At 47.0% G+C, this 18,731-nt stretch overlaps 1 protein-coding gene across 1 annotated transcript; it reads left to right on the top strand.

Moving 5' to 3' along the window:
- The first annotated feature begins 11,213 nt into the window (after nucleotides 1–11,213).
- Nucleotides 11,214–16,227, top strand: LOC132779989 (fucolectin-like). The gene is made up of 4 exons (XM_067466998.1): nucleotides 11,214–11,282; nucleotides 12,001–12,094; nucleotides 13,996–14,284; nucleotides 16,068–16,227. The coding sequence occupies exons 1-4, from the start codon at nucleotides 11,214–11,216 to the stop codon at nucleotides 16,225–16,227; spliced, it is 612 nt and encodes a 203-aa protein (XP_067323099.1).
- Nucleotides 16,228–18,731: the final 2,504 nt, after the last annotated feature.

Raw genomic sequence — 18,731 nt, 5'->3', positions numbered from 1 at the left:
CCTTGGAGAACTACAGCTCCCGAGAGAGGCAGAGACCCCAAGGTCTAGCTATTCCCAAAGTTTCATGAGGTCCTCATTGTTGTTAAGGCCTTGGCAAATTGACCAAGACTTAACCCCTATTGTGCAGTCTGGTACCTTTGTCCTTTGCAGAACTATAAGTCACCATCCCTTGTTAGTGGGGGAGAGCATACTCAACGTCAGTTTTGGCTCCACTGCTGAAGGAGTGGAGGGAGCAATGCTGGGGTCAGTTCAGGAGCATTCAGGCTTGCCAAGGAGAGCCATAGGAAGCTCCGCCAGCCTCATACACAGGTTCGAAGCTGGGTTCAAACTGCCGCGACCACTCAACAAACTCCCACAAAAAGCAACCTCTTCGTGTGTATCAGGACTCGAGTTGGTGCAGTCACACCAGGCCTCCAACTGGTTCCAGGATTTCCTCTGTCAGACTCATTGCCTCAACAGCCGAGGGCGCCTCAAGAGCACCCCTCGGGGATCCGCGCTATACGCAAATGCGTAACTTGCCTATTGCTTCAGCCACCCCTGCTCGTGGCAGCGAGTCCCTTCAAGGCATACTGTATGGGAAGTATGGCCCAATTCTATTGTTGGTGGGAATGCTCTTTGATTGTAGGTGAACTATAAATCCCAGCAACTACAACTCCCAAGGTCTATTTTCCCCAAACTCCACCAGTGTTTACATTTGAGCATATTGAGTGTCCGTGCCAAGTTTGGTCCAGTTCCATACTTTTTTGATTTCACGGCGCTCTCTAGATCAGTGTTTCTCAACCTTCCTAATGCCGTGACCCCTTAATACATTTCCTCCTGTTGCGGTGACCCCCAACCATAACATTATTTTGCTACTTCATAACTGTAATTTTGCTCCTGTTATTAATTGTAATGCGATTATCTGATAAGCAGGATGTATTTCCATTCACTGGACCAAATTTGGCACAAATACCCAATATGCCCAAAATTGGATTGGGGTGGGGTTGGGGGGTGGGTGGGTGGGTTGATTGATTTTGTCATTTGGGAGTTGTTGTTGCTGGGATTTATAGTTCACCTACAATCAAAGAGCATTCTGAACTCCAGCAATGACGGAATTGAACCAAACTTGCCACGCAAAACTACCATGGCCAACAGAAAACACGGGAAGGGTTTGGTGGGTATTGGCCTTGAGTTTGGAGTTGTAGTTCACCTACATCCAGAGAGCACTATAGACTCAAACACTGATGGATCCGGACCAAACTTGACATGAATACTCAATATTCCCAAATATGAACACTGGTGGAGTTTGGGGAAAATAGAGCTTGACATTTGAGTTGTAGTTGCTGGGATTTATAGTTCACCTACACTCAAAAGAGCATTCTGAACCCCTCTAACAATTGAATTGGACCAAACTTTCCACACAGTACCCCCATGACCAGCAGAAAATACTGTGTTTTCTGATGGTCCTTGGCGACCCCTCTGACACTCCCTGGCGACCCCCGCAGGGGTCCCGACCCCCAGGTTGAGAACCACTGCTCTAGATGTTAGTGAACTACAACTCCAAAACTTAAGGTCAATGCCCACCAAACCCTTTCAGTATTTTCTGTTGGTCATGGGAGTTCTGTGTGCCAAGCTTGGTTCAATTCCATAATTGGCTGGAAACTATAAATCCCAGCAACTACAATTCCCAAATGACAAAATAAATCCTCCCCAACCCCACCAGTATTCAAATTTGGACATACCAGGTATTTGTATCAAAAAACATTTAAACAATACTAGCAGTCCTCTTTGCAGATTCAATAATGTATTGGAACTCTGCCTGTTGCTACAAAAGTTTGTTGTGATTGTTGTTGTTATAAAACACATAAGCAAAGAAATGAACAGATACACAAATACAATACAATGTGCCTCAAAGAAACATGGCAGGAGTTAGGGGAGGGTTTCCATCTCACCAAGTATGGCAATGTCCCTCAACAAGCACAAGAGTCCAGTATCTCTGCTGCTTCCAAATGTTGATCATCGTCAGTCATAATCAGTGGAGGGTTGTTGTGATGCTCCAGGTAAGGTAAATATTGGACAGTATTCATTCAGCACTGACTTCATTCAACAGCCCCACATACTTTGGTGTGCTGGGATGCTCCAGTGGGATTCCTTCCCAGGTAATCATCCTCAGAGCTCGAGATGCTTATCATTGAATCCTAGAATCAAAGAGTTGGAAGAGACCTCCTGGGCCATCCAGTCCAACCCCATTCTGCCAAGAAGCAGGAATATTGCATTCAAATCACCCCTGACAGATGGCCATCCAGCCCCTGTTTAAAAGCTTCCAAAGAAGGAGCCTCCACCACACTCCGGGGCAGAGAGTTCCACTGCTGAACGGCTCTCACAGTCAGGAAGTTCTTCCTCATGTTCAGATGGAATCTCCTCTCTTGTAGTTTGAAGCCATTGTTCCGCGTCCTAGTCTCCAAGGAAGCAGAAAACAAGCTTGCTCCCTCCTCCTCCCTGTGGCTTCCTCTCACATATTTATACATGGCTATCATATCTCCTCTCAGCCTTCTCTTCTTCAGGCTAAACATGCCCAGTTCCCTAAGCCGCTCCTCATAGGGCTTGTTCTCCAGACCCGTGATCATTTGAGTCGCCCTCCTCTGGACACATTCCAGCTTGTCAATATCTCTCTTGAATTGTGGTGCCCAGAATTGGACACAATATTCCAGGTGTGGTCTAACCAAAGCGGGATAGAGCATGGGGAGCATGACTTCCCTGGATCTAGACATGCTCCTATTGATGCAGGCCAAAATCCCATTGTTGGCTCATGTTTAACTTGTTGTCCACGAGGACTCCAAGATCTTTTTCACACGTTTCTTCATTCTGTATCTTTGCATTTCGTTTTTTCCACCTAAGTGGAGTATCTTGCATTTGTCCCCATTGAACTTCATTTTGTTAGTTTTGGCCCATCATCTCTCTCATCTGTCAAGATCGTTTTGAATCCTTTTCCTGTCCTCTGGAGTCTTGGCTCTCCCTCCCAATTTGGTCCCATCTGCAAACTTGATGATCCTACCTTCTAACCCTTCATCTAAGTCATTAATAAAGATCCTGAACAGGACCGGTCCCAGGACAGAACCCTGCTGATGGCACTCCACTTGTCATTCTTTCCAGGATGAAGAGGATGAAGATGGATTAGGGGTCAGCTGGTTTTCCCTGTAGTAGGCAGTAAGAGCACCTAGAGCTTCAGAGAGCTTCTGTTCAACCATCTCAAATAATATAATAATAATAATAATTAGGTTCTTGTGGGTTTTTTCGGGCTATAGAGCCATGTTCTAGAGGCATTTCTCCTGACGTTTCGCCTGCATCTATGGCAAGCATCCTCAGAGGTGTGAGGTCTGTTGGAAGTAGGAAAAATGGTCTTGCAGCTCTTCATCAGAAGAGCTGCAAGACTAAGAACAAGCCACGAGAGTCAAGATGAAGATCCACCCAGAGGAAAAGTGTTCCTGCCATACATCAAGGGAACCACTGACCGCATAGGGAAGCTGATGAGGAAACACAACATACAAACAATCTACAAACCCACCAGAAAAATCCAACAAATGCTACGTTCAGCAAAGGACAAGAGGGATCCTCTCACCTCTGCAGGAGTCTACCGTGTACCATGCAGCTGTGGACAAGTCTACAGAGGGACCACCAAACGCAGCATTGCCCAGACACGCATCAAGGAACATGAAAGGCACTGCAGACTACTTCAACCAGAGAAGTCAGCCATAGCAGAGCACCTGATGAACCAGCCTGGACACAGCATAGTATTTGAGGACACAAAAATGCTGGACCACTCTCACAACCACCATGTCAGGCTACACAGAGAAGCCATTGAAATCCACAAGAAGCATGTGGACAATTTCAACAAAAAGGAAGAGACCATGAAAATGAACAAAATCTGGCTCCCAGTATTAAAAAAGCTCTAAAATTATAACAGCTAAACAACAGAGAGGAAAAAACCAGGCACAGATTAACACCTCCCAGCAACAGATTTCCCAGGCTTAGGCAGGCCTTCAAATGCTAATGAAGGTGATCAGCTAACATTCACACCTAACTGCAGCAGGGAAGAGCTCCTTGCCCCACCCCAGCCATTCCACAGATATATAAACCCATTTTTCCTACTTCCAACAGACCTCACTACCTCTGAGGATGCTTGCCATAGATGCAGGCGAAACGTCAGGAGAAATGCCTCTAGAACATGGCTCTATAGCCCGAAAAAACCCACAAGAACCTAGTGATTCCAGCCATGAAAGCCTTCGACAATACAATAATAATAATAATAATAATAATAATAATAATAATAATTTTTATTTATACCCCGCCACCATCTCCCCAATGGGGACTCGGAGCAGCTTACATGGGACCAAGCCTGGACAACATATTACAACAAAATAAAACCAGAGCATAAACAACAACAACAGCAAGAACAATAATAATAAAACTTTATTTGTACCCCGCTACCATCTCGCAGGTTCGATTCCGGGGAGCGGCGTGAGCTTCCGCTATCAGCCCTAGCTTCTGCCAACCTAGCAGTTCGAAAACATGCAAATGTGAGTAGATCAATAGGTACCGCTCCGGCGGGAAGGTAACGGCGCTCCATGCAGATGTCCCTATTGCGTGTATTGGAGCCCCCGGTGGCGCAGTGGGTTAAAGCACTGAGCTGCTGAGCTTGTTGATCGAATGGTCGCAGGTTCGATTCCGGGGAGCAGCATGAGCTTCCGCTGTCAGCCCTAGCTTCTGCCAACCTAGCAGTTCGAAAACATGCAAATGTGAGTAGATCAATAGGTACCGCTCCGGCGGGAAGGTAAGGGCGCTCCATGCAGATGTCCCTATTGCGTGTATTGGAGCCCCCAGTGGCGCAGTGGGTTAAAGCACTGAGCTGCTGAGCTTGTTGATCGAATGGCCGCAGGTTCGATTCCGGGGAGCAGCATGAGCTTCCGCTGTCAGCCCTAGCTTCTGCCAACCTAGCAGTTCGAAAACATGCAAATGTGAGTAGATCAATAGGTACCGCTCTGGCGGGAAGGTAACGGCGCTCCATGCAGTCATGCCGGCCACATGACCTTGGAGGTGTCTACGGACAACGCTGGCTCTTCGGCTTAGAAATGGAGATGAGCACCACACCCCAGAGTCAGACATGACTGGACTTAATGTCAGGGGACTACCTTACCTTACCTTACCATCTCCCCAAGGGACTCAGTGCGGCTTACATGAGGCCAAGCCCACAATACATCAATAAACAAAGGCGATAACGAATAGTCAATACGAAACAGTTAAAATAAAACTCAAAAACAGAAATTACACAATAAGCAATAAACAATAACAATATCAATAACATACAGCATTTAAAACCTATGGCCGGGCCAAATGTAATAATTCAAGTTTAAAATCAAAAAGTGCTGGGCATGAACAAGGTAAGGCAAATGAAAATAGGGTTTTCAGAGAAAGATGACAAATGCAAGAGACTCCACTTTGGCAGGAAAAACGAAATGCAAAGATACAGAATGGGGGCCAATGCCTGGCTCGAGAGCAGTACGTGTGAAAAAGATCTTGGAGTCCTCGTGGACAACAAGTTAAACATGAGCCAGGAATGTGATGTGGCGGCAAAAAAGCCAATGGGATTTTGGCCTGCATCAATAGGAGCCTAGTGTCTAGATCTAGGGAAGTCATGCTCCCCATGCTCTATTCTGCTTTGGTTAGACCACACCTGGAATATTGTGTCCAATTCTGGGCACCACAATTCAAGAGAGATATTGACAAGCTGGAATGTGTCCAGAGGAGGGCGACTAAAATGATCAAGGGTCTGGAGAACAAGCCCTATGAGGAGCGGCTTAAGGAGCTGGTCATGTTTAGCCTGAAGAAGAGAAGGCTGAGAGGAGATATGATAGCCATGTATAAATATGTGAGAGGAAGTCACAGGGAGGAGGAGGGAGCAAGCTTGTTTTCTGCTTCCCTGGAGACTAGGACGCGGAACAATGGCTTCAAACTACAAGAGAGGAGATTCCACCTGAACATGAGGAAGAACTTCCTGACTGTGAGAGCCGTTCAGCAGTGGAACTCTCTGCCCCGGAGGGAGTGTGGTGGAGGCTCCTTCTTTGGAAGCTTTTAAGCAGAGGCTGGATGGCCATCTGTCGGGGGTGATTTGAATGCAATATTCCTGCTTCTTGGCAGAATGGGGTTGGACTGGATGGCCCAGGAGGTCTCTTCCAACTCTAGGATTCTATGTTCAACAGTGGAACTCTCTGCCCCAGAGTGTGGTGGAGGCTCCTTCTTTGGAAGCTTTGAAACAGAGGCTGGATGGCCATCTGTCAGGGGTGATTTGAATGCAATATTCCTGCTTCTTTGCAGAATGGGGTTGGACTGGATGGCCCAAGAGGTCTCTTCCAACTCTTTGATTCTATGATTCTATGAGGGCATGCAGACAATCCTAAGTCAGTATTAAAGTGCATTTGAGGACATATTGCTTAGAGTTTTCCCCTATTCTGGGAAGGCACACTGGAACAACCACGTTTTCAGGCTCCTCCTAAAGACTGCCGGCATTGGGACATGTCTTCCAAGGGCAGCCCCACGTAGAGTGCATTACAGTAATCCAGTCTAGAGGTGACTAAGGCATGGACCACCCTGGCCAGATCCACCTTCACGAGGTACGGTCGCAGTTGGCGCACGAGACTTAATTGTGCAAAGGCCCTCCTGGCCACTGCCGACGTCTGAGCTTCAAGCGAGATATCTCTCTCAAGATATCTCTCTCAAGAGATTGACAAGCTGGATTGACAAGCTGGAATGTGTCCAGAGGAGGGCGACTAAAATGATCAAGGGTCTGGAGAACAAGCCCTATGAGGAGCGGCTTAGGGAACTGGGCATGTTTAGCCTGAAGAAGAGAAGGCTGAGAGGAGGCATGATAGCCATGTATCAATATGTGAGAGGAAGCCACAGGGAGGAGGAGGGAGCAAGCTTGTTTTCTGCTTCCCTGGAGACTAGGACGCGGAACAATGGCTTCAAACTACAAGAGAGGAGATTCCATCTGAACATGAGGAAGAACTTCCTGACTGTGAGAGCCGTTCAGCAGTGGAACTGTCTGCCCCGGAGTGTGGTGGAGGCTCCTTCTTTGGAAGCTTTTAAGCAGAGGCTGGATGGCCATCTGTCAGGGGTGATTTGAATGCAATATTCCTGCTTCTTGGCAGAATGGGGTTGGACTGGATGGCCCAGGAGGTCTCTTCCAACTCTTTGATTCTATGATTCTATGAGGGCGAGCAGACAATCCTAAGTCAGTATTAAATTGCATTTGAGGACATATTGCTTAGAGTTTTCCTTATTCTGGGAAGGCACACTGGAACAACCACGTTTTCAGGCTCCTCCTAAAGACTGCCGGCATTGGGACATGTCTTCCAAGGGCAGCCCCACGTAGAGTGCATTACAGTAATCCAGTCTAGAGGTGACTAAGGCATGGACCACCCTGGCCAGATCCACCTTCACGAGGTACGCTCGCAGTTGGCGCACGAGACTTAATTGTGCAAAGGCCCTCGAGGTTTTCTATACCGACCCTCTCACCTTCAAAGAGGGATTCGGACCGGTTCACAACATGTGTTAACATACAAAAATATACAATAACAACACAATGCCACTTCATTACACGATTGAAATATCAGCACCATAAACATTAAAAACATTATCATCCCAGTTATAAGAGCCAAATCGTCCACACAATCGCAATCCCAAACTACCGTTCATCATTCTCCTTTCATGTGGGCAAAGAATTAAATCTGTTGTCAAATGCCACGTTCCACAACCAGGTCTTTGTTAATTTCCTAAATGTCATGAGGGAGGGGGCAGTTCTGATCTCTAATGGGAGGGAGTTCCAAAGCCGGGGAGCCACCACCGAGAAGGCCCTGTCCCTCGTCCCCACCAGCCGTGATTATGCAGGCGGCGGGACCGAGAGCAGGGCCCCTCCAGACGATCTTAATGGTCTTGATGGTTCATAGGGGAGAATACGTTCGGAGAGGTAAACAGGGCCGGAGTCGTTTAGGGCTTTATAGGTTAACACCAGCACTTTGAATTGTGCTCGGAAGCTAATTGGCAGCCAGTGGAGTTTGAGTAACAGCGGATTGGTGTGCTCCCTGTACCCAGCACCCGTTAGTAGTCTGGCTGCCGCGCGTTGCACTTGCTGCAGCTTCCGGGCAGTCTTCAGAGGCAACCCCACGTAGAGAGCGTTGCAGTAATCTAAACAGGATGTAACCAAAGTGTGGACTACCGTGGCCAAGTCAGCCCTCCCAAGTTACGGACGCATAGAATCATAGAATCAAAGAGTTGGAAGAGATCTCATGGGCCATCCAGTCCAACCCCATTCTGCCAAGAAGCAGGAATATTGCATTCAAATCACCCCTGACAAATGGCCATCCAGCCTCTGCTTAAAAGCTTCCAAAGAAGGAGCCTCCACCACACTCCGGGGCAGAGAGTTCCACTGCTGAACAGCTCTCACAGTCAGGAAGTTCTTCCTCATGTTCAGGTGGAATCTCCTCTCTTGTAGTTTGGTGCACAAGTTTTAGTTGTGCGAAAGCTCCCCTGACCACCGCCGAAACCTGGGGTTTCAGGCTCAGCTATGAGTCTAGGAGAACTTCCAGACTGCGTACCTGTGCTTTCAGGGGGAGTGTGACCCCGTCCAGCACAGGCTGTAACCCCGTACCCTGTTCGGTCTTACGACTGACCAGGAGTACCTCTGTCTTGTCTGGATTCAGTTTCAATCTGTTGTCCCTCATCCAGTCCGTGACAGCGGCCAAGCACCGGTTCAGGACCTGAACACCCTCCTTAGTAGCAGGTGAAAAAGAGTGATAGAGTTGGACATCATCTGCGTACAGATGACACCGCACCCCAAAACTCCGGATGATCTCTCCCAACAGCTTCATGTATATGTTGAACAACATAGGGGACAGTATTGAACCCTGCGGGACTCCACAGTACAATAGCCGAGGAGTTGAGCAGGTGCCCCCTAAAGACACCTTCTGAGAACGGCCCTCGAGGAAGGACTGGAGCCACTGCAATGCAGTACCCCCAAGACCCATTCCCACGAGGCGTCCCAGAAGGATACCGTGGTTTACCATCGACCAGGAGGACCTCTGTCTTGTCAGGACTGATCTTCAGCTTGTTCGTCCTCATCCAGATAGACACAGCAGCCAGGCACTCGTCCAGCACCCGAGGGGCTTCCTTGGAGTTAGGTGGAAAAGAGTAGTAGAGTTGTGTGTCATCTGCATAGAGATGGCACCCAACTCCAAAACTCCAGATGACCTCTCCCAGCGGTTTCATGTAGATTTGATAACTGTTGAGTTGCGGGCTATAAAACATGCTTGCCACGGCCCAATTCCTTGCTCGTCTGCAGCTTGCAGGCAAATCTGTATTTATATGTTCCCAAGGTTGAGAAGGAATGGATGATGGTTGAAGCAGTCCCTTCTGCTTCCTCTTCTCCTTTTGGACACGAACCCCCAAAATATACCTTTGGATGTTCCCTCACATCAGTGGCCACCAGTTTTGTCCAGGTTCTGGCCCTTTTCACACACTTTTCCTGTAAAACACAGATAGTCCAATGGCCCAAACTGGTTCTAGACGGTATCCAGATGAGTTGGCCAAGCTGTTTGGGTCATATAGATAAGCCCAGGTATAACTGGGCTTTAGGGGTTTCTTCTCAATGTTTTAGAAAGGGAAATAAGCCTAGAGGTTAAGAGAGAGGAACCTGTCGGACTCGCTCTGGGATTCTGCATTCAGAGCCAGGGGTCTGACCCTTTTGACCCAATGACCTGGCCTTTTATGGGATTGCGGAAGGTGAAGTTGAGTTATGGCAGAACTCAATCGTTTTCATTCTGGAAGGTGGAGCCAGGAAGCGATCGGTCTCCTTAAAAACCCTCCAGTTTCTAGCAGCACATCTTCCATCTGAATCTTGGAAGTTCAGACAGAAGAGCCACCAACACTTCTCTCTCAAGGTGAGTTTCAAAGTCTCTTCCGTTGTGTTGGCATGTGTCACAAGGGCTTGCGTTGTGTCTTCCTGTCTGGCAGAAGGGGCTTCTCTTTGAACTCTAGGATTCTAGTATTCTACGATTCACAAATCCAAGAATATCCCACCCCCCAGGAAAGGGGTCCAGAAGCCCAATGGGCTTCAAAGTAATTGGACTTCAAAGAGCCCATGGAAATACATCTACTTGGAAAAACTGGTGACCATGTGTAATGCAGACCTACCAGAAGGTCCAGCTAGTCCAGAACGTGCCTCCATAGAATCATAGGATCCTAGAGTTGGAAGAGACCTGGTTGGCCATCCAGTCCAACCCCATTCTGCCAAGAAGCTGGAAAATTGCGTTCAAAGCATCCCCAACAGATGGCCATCCAGCCTCTGTTTCAAGGTCTAAGAAGAAGAAGCCTCCACCACACTGTCAGGAACACCTCTCACAGTCAGGAAGTTCTTCCTCGTGTTCAGATGGAATTTCCTTTCCTGTAGTTTGAAGCCATGGCTCCATTGCGCCCTAGTCTCCGGGGCAAAATCTCCAGTTCCTTTATTGTGGGGTTCCTTCAAACCATGCCTGATGTTTGATGATGTCAAGGTGAATCTAATGCATGATTTTCTTGATGGACTTTCTTCCGAACAGATTGTCACCCCCCTCTGAGGCTGAGAGAGTGTCCCATACCCAAGACCGCTCAGTGGATTTCCATAGCTACCATAAGTCCCAGTCGGGGAGGAAGGCAGGATAGTAATTAAGTAATGGGTGGATAGAAGGACAGATGGGTTAGGGCACCAAACCCTGGCCTCTTCAAGTCCCAGGAAGCATGCAACAGCTGCTGCTCCAAGTCATTTCTGACTTACGACAATCCTGTCCTGTTGTTTTTATGGCCTAGTCTTTATCTTGGAAGACTGAGGTCCCATCCAGATAGTACCTTTATTGTGGTATCTACGTTCCGGACAGTCCCAAATTAATTCACTACAAAGCAGGAAAACCCTGGTTGGTAGCGAATTAATTAGATAGTGGGTTTATAAACCTACTATTTCTGGTTCTGGACTGAGGAATAATGCAGACCAGACATAATTCCCCCAGTTTACCGAGCTAAATAAGTCCAGTAAATAATGGGAATACCCACTCACCCCCACCCCACAAGCCCCCAGACCCCTTAGAAAAGTAATGAAAACTCACCTGGCCTCCATTACATGCTTTGGCCAGCTCTCTCGACATGTAGAAATGACATGCCAGGAGAGCGGGGGAGGAAAATCACCAAGAGAGCTTGCCAAAGCATGTAACGAAGGCCGGGTAAGTTTTTATTAATTTTCTAAGGGTTCTGGGGGGTAGGACTTCCAGATGTTCTCTTGGGACTAGCCCGAGAAAACATCTGGAAGTCCTATTCCCCAGAACCCTTAGAAAAGTAATAAAAACTTACCCGGCCTTCATTACATGCTTTGGTCAGCTCTCCTGGTGATTTTCCTCCTCCTCCCCCCCCCCCCCCCCGATCTCCTAGCATGTCATTTCTACATGCCGAGAGAGCTGGCCAAAGCATGTAATGGAGGCCATGTGAATGTCTGGACACTGGACAACCACTCCAGAAAGCGCACGGATTCTCCTGGGAAAAAGGCCTGTCTGGATCCGCCCTGAGAGAGCACAACATGTCCTTGTTCTCTCCAGTGGGTTTCCAAGGCTGAGTTGGGATTCAAACCCTAGTCTCCCAGACTCTCATATTACTTTTGGCCTTTGATCAATCAGAAAGGTGTTGGTTTCGATAAAGAGGCTGGACATCGACCTGTTGCTGGAGATGCTTTGGCTGGAGGTCCTGAACTGAGGAAGGGGTAGGACTAGATGGCCTCTGGGGCCCCGTGCCAACTCAATGATGAGATCAGCTCTTCAGCAAAAGTCATTCTTAGCCTGGGAACGCATCCTCCACCTTGGGCCACGCCCAGCACTCCTGAGCGTAAGAAAGACCCCTGAGATCTCATATGGATCCCTCTGACTATCACTTCTGCTTTCCTTTTGCAAGATGGTGAAACTCTGGGTGGGCCTACTGACCACACTGACGATCCTGGTTGGACATGGAGAGGCCAGTGCCTGCAAGCCGGAGCTTGATGGCTATGGTAAGACCAGCAGAGAGGGATTGATAGGACAAGGAAAAGACACGGCACACAGGTGATGGTGACATGCTAACAGGGGACACCTTCTTGGTCTTTTCACTATTCACAGAGCTTTTTTTTTCGTGCTAGGAGCAACTTGAGAAACTGCAAGTCGCTTCTGGGGTGAGAGAATTGGCCATCTGCAAGGACGTTGCCCAGGGGACGCCCAGAGGTTACCATCCTTGTAGGAGGCTTCTCTCATGTCCAGGCATGGGGAGCTGGAGCTAATCTAAATGGGTCCATGTCTTCAGAGCCCCAAAATAGAGCAGATTATGTAGCATTATTTTATTAGATTATTTTATTTATTTATTTATTTACAGTATTTATATTCCATGCTTGTGACGGCGCGAGTGGCGCCACCTGTGTGTGTAGAACTATAAAGTGCAAAGGTTTAAATTGTATAACATGCCCAAACTTGCCTAGTTTGTAAATTTATCATTGGATTGATTGGTTATTTATAGCTGTCAATCATGTTGTTTGCACCAGTTATATTGCTTCCTCAGCTCAATTGCTTGGCTCCACCTCTTCCTGGAGGAGGGCAGAGCTTTTCCTTTTCCATTCTACCATCAAACTTTCTATCAGATAGACGTGAGAAAGAGACTTGGCTCTAAAGGCCTTAATTAAGTTACCTCTTGTAATAAAGATTAAGGAACGAGGTGTCCCTTAACACACCTTGCGTGACAGGAATTTGCGTGAGGGAATGACTAATGATGTGAGAGACCGATGATACTGGTAGATTTTTGCCGCCACCACCTCAATTTTATTGTTTGAGGAAACAAAGGTGTGAATGTGTTTGAGGTAATATACACCCAGCTTCTGGTTCTTCTTTTTGGGCTCCTTTGCTTGCTGACTGGACTATAAAGAGATTTAGATTGACTTGGTTTCACTATACGACAGACTGAGGCAGACACCAGTTAACAATGAACTAATTACAGGTTTATTGGACTTTAAGAAGATGACAACTCATAAAATGAGAGGTACACACACGTATTGTTGCTACTGAGGCTTAGGCTTATTAGACATAAAGTTTCTACAGAAGGTGTAGCTTTTACTTGAAGTGAGTTCCCTTTTTCACACTATTCAACTCTTTGAAACAGTGTGTTTCTAAGATCAGTCCCTCTGACTGTCTTACAGAGTAACCAGACTTTCTCCAGTCTACTCTCCACTATAGGGCAATAAACCTTCCTTTATTATCTCCTGAATACAAGCTGACAAGTCTTCTCACTGACTAATCTTAGTACAGCTCTGGGCATGAAGTATGAGTCCCAAGGGTAAAAACCTTAGAATTGGTGATGAGAGGTAACTTAATCAAGGGCTTTAAAGCCAAGTCTCTTTCTCACATCTATCTGATAGAAAGTTTGATGGTAGAATGGAAAAGGAAAAGCTCTGCCCTCCTCCAGGAAGAGGTGGAGCCAAGCAATTGAGCTGAGGAAGCAATATAACTGGTGCAAACAACATTGATTGACAGCTATAAATAACCAATCAATCCAACTATACATTTACAAACTAGGCAAGTTTGGGCATGTTATACAGTTTAAACCTTTGCACTTTAAAGTTCTACACACAGGTGGTGCCACTTGCACCGTCACATTGCTGCTAGTCCTGTTGTAGGGGGACCAAGGCTTAATCATTTTAAACCATTTCAGTCCTTAGTAAACTATAGATCCCCAACTATAGATCATTTTTATTTGGGGAGAGGAGTAGTGGTGTTTGATAACATAATCTCAAATTCCCTAAGGCCTTTATCGAGGTCACCCTTGACATTCCCAAGAGTAAGTTTATAAAATGTCTGCTAGGCAATGCTACTGTTAGGTGGGTTGGGTCCTTGAGGTCTCTTCGAACCTTATATGATTCTATCATTCCAGTTCAGAACCTGGCCCAAGGCCGCCCGACTTTCCAGTCCTCTGTCTACTCGCATCCGATCGTTGGCTTGGCTAGCAATGCGGTGGATGGGAGTTGCAACGGGGACTGGTATGCTAAGTCCTGCATCCACACCAACAACGACCTGGAGCCCTGGTGGTATGTGGACCTGGGAGACCGCTATGGCATTGGAGCCGTGGTGATGAAGAACCGGGGAGACTGCTGCGGGGAGAGACTTGACGGGGCTCAGGTCTATGTTGGGAACGATATAGCGGATCCCAAATCCAACTTCTAGTGAGTCCCTTCACCTTCCTGTCTGCATTGAAGATCTCTCTGTCTCTCGTGTGAACTCCCTTGATGCTTTGACCGTTGTAATTCTCTTATACATTCATGGTGGGGAAAGAGCCCAAAACCCTAAAACATTAAACCACGCACAACATACATTTTGGGTGAGAGGGCATACGGGATCCCATTAATGAAGTCGAACATGACCCCCCCCCCCATAAGAGATAGTAACTTATAGTTTTGCTAAGGGCAAGCACACCTGACTGGATAATAAGGGTTAAGCCTTGGTCAGATTGGTGTGTATCATTTAATCAAGGCTTTATGCCCTATTTTCATATGTTTATAGCAGAAGGTAACCAATTTATTGCTGAAAATCATGCCACAAAAGTATTTGAATTTTCCCACCTGAGACACACCTGGGCTCCTGAGGGTCCCCCACCTCACAAACAAGGGACTCTCTTTCCCCCTCAGGGATAGATTTCCCTTTATGGACCTTCCTATGAATAATATGAACTATGGACACTGGGGGAGGGTAGTTGGGTTTACTCTCTGTATTAGGATTTCTATATTTTCATATTTTCTCCTGTATTTCTATATTTCCCTTCATGTATTTGACCTTGCCCTGATCCTTTTGCCCCCCTCCCTTCTCCTTGAGGAAAATGTATAAGGAAGTCGCCCTGCCTTTGCAAAAAGCAATTAGCGATCGTGAAGACCCTTATAAATAAATAAATAAATAAATAAATAAATAAATAAATAAATAAAATATCTCAGAACCTTTCTTGCATAGAAAATTAACAAAGAATTATTTTCTTGACTTCGGAGTCAGGCCATCAAGAAGATAATCATTTGGCAGACTTTTTAATCACATTACAATGGGGGGAAACAAGGACCTTCGGGAAGTCCTCTTCCCCCAACCCATTTTCTTTCAAGCCTTTCCATTAGACATTCACCCAAAATCTCCCCCATTGTGCCCCTGCCTGACTGCAAGAGGAAAACTCGGATTACGTGATCAATGCTTATCTCAGATCAACCACGACACAATAGACAGGTTTCGCTTGAAGGCCATTTAGGACTCGCTGAACCACATGGAGATTTCCTGAGTTCCATAATCCATTCAAGAATGCATTGTATTCCCTTGTCCCACCTCCCTCCCTCCTGATTCGTCAACGTGCCAAGCCCTGTGATTGGCCCAGGCACTCTAAGGGCAGACAAACCTCCTCCCAGTTGTTGAGGCGCCAGCCAATCACCTTCAAGCCAGGCCAGGAGGGGCGGGGGGGGGGGGGGAGATTCAAACCCCACACTCTGTTTTTTCTATGAAAATGGCATTTATTTCTGTACATGTATGCTTAGCTTGGCGAATGATTGCTGCTTTGCATCCTTTTCAGCTGAATCGCTAATAAGTGGTGGCGCTTTCTTCCACATTGGTGAGATTCTTTTTGGGAACCTAGGGGAATTAAAAAAGACCCCACTACCTCATAGATGCAGGTGAAACGTCAGGAGAGAATGCCTCTAGAACATGGACATATAGCCCGAAAAAACTAACAACAACACAGTGATTCCGGCCATGAAAGCCTTCAACAATACTTTGCTTTTCTTTCTTCCCTGTCTTGCTTTCATAGCAAAATATTCCCTATAATTCGTTTAGGTTAGCCAGATATTCCTGTACAGCACCTTTATTTCTTCCATGCTGCATTTCCCCTACTACATAATCTAATAATGGATTGATTGAGTTCTCCACCAATTCTCATTATGGATTGATATCTGCCATGCGCTTTCTCTCCCCTCTTTGCAGCTGTGGGCCCATCACAGACACCAGCCTGGGCTCCGTCAACACCATCTCCTGCTACGGGTACGAGGGCCAGTACGTGTTCATCATCATCCCCGGCAGGCAAGAGTACCTCCACATCTGTGAGGTCGAAGTCTTTGGCATCAAGGGGTGTCCAATGCGCTAAAGGATCGCCCCGCCAGAGGGCAGAGGCCAGGATTGCACAGCAATAAATCTTATTCTGATCCAGCTTTGGGTGTCTGGTCTCTTCCTTGTCTCGTATTAGCCAGAACTGCTGGTGCATTTTTGGGCCAAGGGTGAATCAGGACATCATCACACAAGGCTTCAAGTGAGCATTTATTTATTTATCGTGTCAGGAGCAACCAGACATTTGTATTGCATTTTTAACAAAACAAACAAACAGACAAAGTTTCCAAGCTTGGTAGTTGATTAGATGTCCTTTGACCAGTATCTGGCCACTTGGAGTGCCTCTGGTGTTGCTGCAAGAAGGTCCTCCATTGTGTATCATGTGGCAGGGCTCAGGGTGCATTGCAGCAGGTGGTTAGTGGATTGATCTTCTCCACACTCGCATGTTGGGGATTCCACTTTGTGGCCCCATTTCTTGAGGTTGGCTCTGCATCTCGTGGTGCCAGAGCGCAGTCTGTTCAGCGCCTTCCAAGTCGCCCAGTCTTCCAAGTCGTCCAGCCATTGATTGAGGTTCTGGGTTTGAGCCTGCCACTTTTGGACTCTCGCTTGCTGGGGTGTTCCGGCGAGCGTCTCTGTAGATCTTAGAAAACTATTTCTTGATTTAAGTCGCTGATGTGCTGGCTGACACCCAAACAAGGGATGAGCTGGAGATTTCACTACCTTGGTCCTTTCACTATTGGCTGTTACTTCCTGGCGAATGTCAGGTGGTGCAATGCCGGCTAAGCAGTGTAGTTTCTCCAGTGGTGTAGGGCACAGACATCCCGTGATAATGCAGCATGTTTCATTAAGAGCCACATCCACTGTTTTAGCATGGGGAGATGTGTTCCACACTGGGCATGCATACTCAGCAGCAGAGTAGCATAGCGCAAGGGCAGATGTCTTCACTGTGTCTGGTTGTGATCCCCAGGTTGTGCCAGTCAGCTTTCATATGATATTGTTTCTAGCACCCACTTTTTCCTTGATATTCAGGCAGTGGTTCTTGTAGGTCAGAGCACGGTCCAGAGTGACTCCCAAGTATTTGGGTGTGCTTAATGCTCCAGTAGGATTCCTTCCCAGGTGATCCCCAGAGCTCGGGATGCTTGTCTGTTAAGATGGAAAGCACATGTCTGTGTTTTAGATGGGTTAGGGATCAGCTGGTTTTCCCTGTAATAGGCAGTAAGAGCACCTAGAGTTTCGGAGAGCTTCTGTTCTACTGTCTCAAAGCTCCATGCTTGAGAGGTGATGGCACGATCATCAGCATAGATGAAGCTCTCTGTCCCTTCTGGCAGTGGCTGGTCATTTGTGTAAATGTTGAACATGGATGGAGCAAGCACGCTCCCCTGAGGCAGGCCGTTCTTCTGTTTCCGCCATCTACTTCTCTGACCCTGGAACTCAACAAAAAAGCTCCTGTTTTGTAGCAGGTTTATTAGAAAGCTAAGCTGACAGGACAAAGGGATGCTGAAGTATCCGGGTCCAAGGCACAGGCAAGAGGGGGGTGAACATTCCAGGAGGGGGGAGATAGGAAAGTCCTGGTACCAACAGATTTAAGTAAAAAGTGAGGAGTTTCTCTCCTTCCCTCCTGACACGTCAAAAGTAGGCCCCTGATGGATGTAAGCTGCTCTTTAGAAAAAATACTGAGGCATGCTCCTTGCATGTAGAAGATATTTGATATTTCTATGGTGCTAAAGGTGATGTAGTGATGATGTTAACGTATGTAGCAGCATGTTTCCTTGTTTGCCTGCATTTGAAGATGTATAAAGGGAAAGTCAATGCCTTTATGTCCTTGCGACTTAAGTTCCAGTGAATTATTTGGGCCACAGAGTTGTGCCTCTGTTTGTAGTCCATCTGTGCGACTTTCTTGCAGCAGTTGAGATGATCCATGGTTTCATCCGCTTCCTTGCACAGTCTGCATTTTGGGTCATCCGCAGATTTTTGGATCCTGGCCCTAATGGCATTGGTTCTGATGTCTTGCTCCTGGGCTGCAAGAATCAGGCCTTCTTCTGTCTCCTTCTTCAGGGTTTCATTCATGAGCCATCACCAGGTCTTCTCCTTGTCAACTTTTCCTTCAATTTTGCCAAGGAACTGCTCGTGCAATGCTTTGTTGTGCTAGCTGTCAGCTCTGGTTTGGAGTGCAGTTTTCTTGTACTGACTCTTTGTCTGCTGTGCTTTGAGAAGTTTCTGATTATTGACTTCAATTAAAGCAGGTTCTTGGCTTTCCTTGACATCTTCTGCCAGGGCATCGTGTTGTTCTTCTTCAACTGCTTGTTTGACTTGTAAAAGTCCTCTGCCACCAGACCTTCTAGGCCAGTGGTTCTCAACCTTCCTAATGCCGTGACCTCTTAATCTAGTCCCTCACGTTGTGGTGACCCCCAACCATAATATTGTATTGTCGAAGGCTTTCATGGCTGGAATCACTAGATTCTTGTGGTTTTTTTCGGGCTATATGGCCATGTTCTAGAGGCATTTTCTCCTGACGTTTCGCCTGCATCTATGGCAAGCATCCTC

Source organism: Anolis sagrei, chromosome 4, assembly GCF_037176765.1.
Source record: "Anolis sagrei isolate rAnoSag1 chromosome 4, rAnoSag1.mat, whole genome shotgun sequence".
In the NCBI taxonomy this organism is placed as follows: Eukaryota; Metazoa; Chordata; class Lepidosauria; order Squamata; family Dactyloidae; genus Anolis; species Anolis sagrei.
Note: the sequence above shows the minus strand (reverse complement) of the source record. Positions and strands in the feature narration are given on the sequence as shown.